Here is a 2,727-nt window from a genome sequence, read left to right on the forward strand (position 1 = left end):
AACTCTCCACTTCTCTTCCCAGTAGCTCTCAGGTACTATTCCCACAGGAGAAGAACCAAGTGAGATAGAATCAACTGATAAGCTGTGACCTCTCATCGGGGGCTCGACCCTTTTGGAATTAAATCACGATGAGCATTGATTTCCAAAGCAAGACTCTGCAATGTCTTAGCCTTTTCAATAACTTTACTCAGATCAATGTCCTCCGGAAAATTCAGCAACTTCTTGAGAGAAGAAGTCGCGTTTTCAGTTGCTAGCAGCGATGATCTCAGATAAAGTATCATCGAAACCGCCATGCCAGCAACCAGAGCTCCTCGGGGAGAGCTAAGGATCCTGAATTCAAACCCTAAATCAGCCTCAATACCTCTCTCTACCTCGGAGTTGTCAGCAGAAAATATCTCATCCCACACAATCAATAGATTATTCAGCGGAAACTCTCTCCCGAACAAAACCCGTAGCCAACGGAGAGCAAAGTACTGTGGTTCAACGCCAAGCTCAACGAGATGGCTGTGAAGAGAAGCATCGACTAGAGACAGTAAATGATACAAAGCCCCAGAAGCTTCGATCACAGGAGGAAGTCCCGTGACAGAATCGCTTGGAGCGGAATACACGAAGAAATTCGCTACAGAAACCGAACCGAGGGAAGATCCACCATACATAAGAGCGTCAAACATTGTGTAAGCGTCGTGTTCCATGAATTTCTCAGAGAGGACGATTCCCAATTCGCCTTCTGCTCCATACGCATCACTCAACAACACAGCAGTCTGCGTCTCGGTATCAAGTTCATCGAAACTCTTTGGTTTTTTCTTCTTGGTGCTTCCAGAGGGTGGACCACTTCCATCTCCATCTTCTTCATCTTCCATAGAATCATCCAAAACCTTTTTTATATCGAAATCATACGCTCCAGAATCACGTTCTTGAAACGCTAACTCGTCAAACAAATCAACAAACTGATCTTCATAGTTTGATCTAACTTCCGTAAGATATTGCACATCAACTTGAAGAACATAAAGCAAAGGAGCCAATAGTTCATGCATCCCTAAAACCAAAAACCGTAAAAAAACACCATTAAAACCACAAACCCTTTCCGCAAAGTACCCTCGAAAATCAAGTATCTAACCTTGTCTATAACCAATCTCAGGATGCTTCAAACACCACAAAAGAAGTATCCTTCTTAACATCCCTTGGCATCCAGAGGATTGAAAATAACTCCCATGTTCTGGATACAACCGAGAAAGATCTTGATCAAGCGTTTTCTCGAGCTCTGCATTACGAAAGAATCTTCCCCAAGTACTATCTACACAATCCAGAAATCTTTATATAATCATTACATAGGAGAGAAACTGCAACTGAATGTATCTGAGACAAAATGAGACGGTATTGTTTTGATATTTACCAGGATTTTGTGATAAGGGATTATCAATAGTTAGATCTGGAGAATTTGTTCCTTTCTTAGGCAAATGTGGATCAATTAAGAGTCGTCTTCTCAAAGCAGCATATCTAAGAAACAACAACAACATCTAAAAATCAAAACTTTATACTTTTTGTCTGAGAAATTACAAATCTTCAAGTCTGAATCTGAAGCTACCAAATCGAAAAACGCAAACCCTAAAAGCAAAATCTTCAATTGTTTAAACTAAGAATGGTGAAAATGTAGGGGAAAGTCAAAACCTTCTTCTGGAATCAGCTGTTACTCTGCGAAGCTCATCAATGGTGGAGGAAGGAGAGGACGGCAAGATTCCGAGGTTGATTCGCCAACGGACGCCGCGAAGCTTCTCGAACCGGTGATCTTGAGACGGCGAGGCATTGGAAGTGCAAGGGTCTTGTGTTCTTGATATCTGGATTTCTTCATGAATCGCCATGTTCTTCTACACAACGCTCTTGCCTCATCAAATCTTCGTGCCAAATCGATTCTTGTTTCGATGGAAATTAACAAACTATTTGGGTTTACTTTTTGTTTATGAGAAAACATAAAATTTGAATTGTATTTTTTTTATCTTTTCATGAGGCTCAGAATCTGAGATTGGTGGTGGCTTGGAGACAAGAATGGTTCATGTCTTTCAAACGACATAGTTTCATTCTCCAGCTTCATTTTTATCCTTCAAAAGTAAATAAAATTGGAAAAAGAGGATTAGAACAGTGAAGGAAACAATATTACCGTTAAATTTTTACTATACCACTATTGTTATGGTTGATATTTTTTTCATTAGATTCTTCTTACAGGAAAAGAATCCGAGAGATATTTGGCAACTCTCTCTCTTAAAATTTTCAGAGAGAGAGAAACCGTTTTTTGTTACCGTTCAGAACTTTTTCTGGTTATTAAATTCTGTTCATCAAATTTTTCTTCGAACATGCATCGTTTCCTTTGCGGTGTTTGGTTGGCTTTTGTCCGGTTTGCCGTTGGCGATTCTTGTTGTTTTGCTCTCGGTTGTTCATGGCCGAATTCGATTTTACTTTACCAATCCTGTTTTCCGATTCTCTCCGGTTTTTGGCACGAAATTTAGTTTGCCGTGTTTTTAGATTGTTGTTTCAATTTGATGTTTTTTGTTCAATAAATTCCTTAGATATGTGTTGGAGTTAGATATTTTAGGTGATCATTTGCTTAAAATTATTAGGCAAAGGTTATTATCGGTTTACTTTCAATGATTCAGCCAGCTCGTTTTGTGGTTTTTCATCCACTTGATAATACGTGACTGGGATAAAATCCAAAGTGAAAATATCTTCAGTTTA

General features: G+C 39.3%; 1 protein-coding gene across 1 annotated transcript in view; it reads right to left on the reverse strand.

Annotated features, from left to right (window-relative positions):
* Positions 1-1,997, reverse strand: part of LOC9298867 — a 3,109-nt gene extending 1,112 nt beyond the window's left edge. The window contains 5 exon segments of the mRNA XM_021017115.1: positions 1-107; positions 110-1,036; positions 1,118-1,294; positions 1,394-1,497; positions 1,669-1,997. The exon segment at positions 1-107 is cut by the window's left edge and continues 648 nt beyond it. Of these exon segments, the coding sequence (XP_020872774.1) occupies positions 1-107; positions 110-1,036; positions 1,118-1,294; positions 1,394-1,497; positions 1,669-1,859 (1,506 nt within the window). The 5' untranslated portion in view covers positions 1,860-1,997.
* Between the last annotated feature and the right edge of the window lie 730 nt (positions 1,998-2,727).

The sequence above is a fragment of the Arabidopsis lyrata genome (genome assembly GCF_000004255.2).
Source record: "Arabidopsis lyrata subsp. lyrata unplaced genomic scaffold ARALYscaffold_161, whole genome shotgun sequence".
In the NCBI taxonomy this organism is placed as follows: domain Eukaryota; kingdom Viridiplantae; phylum Streptophyta; class Magnoliopsida; order Brassicales; family Brassicaceae; genus Arabidopsis; species Arabidopsis lyrata.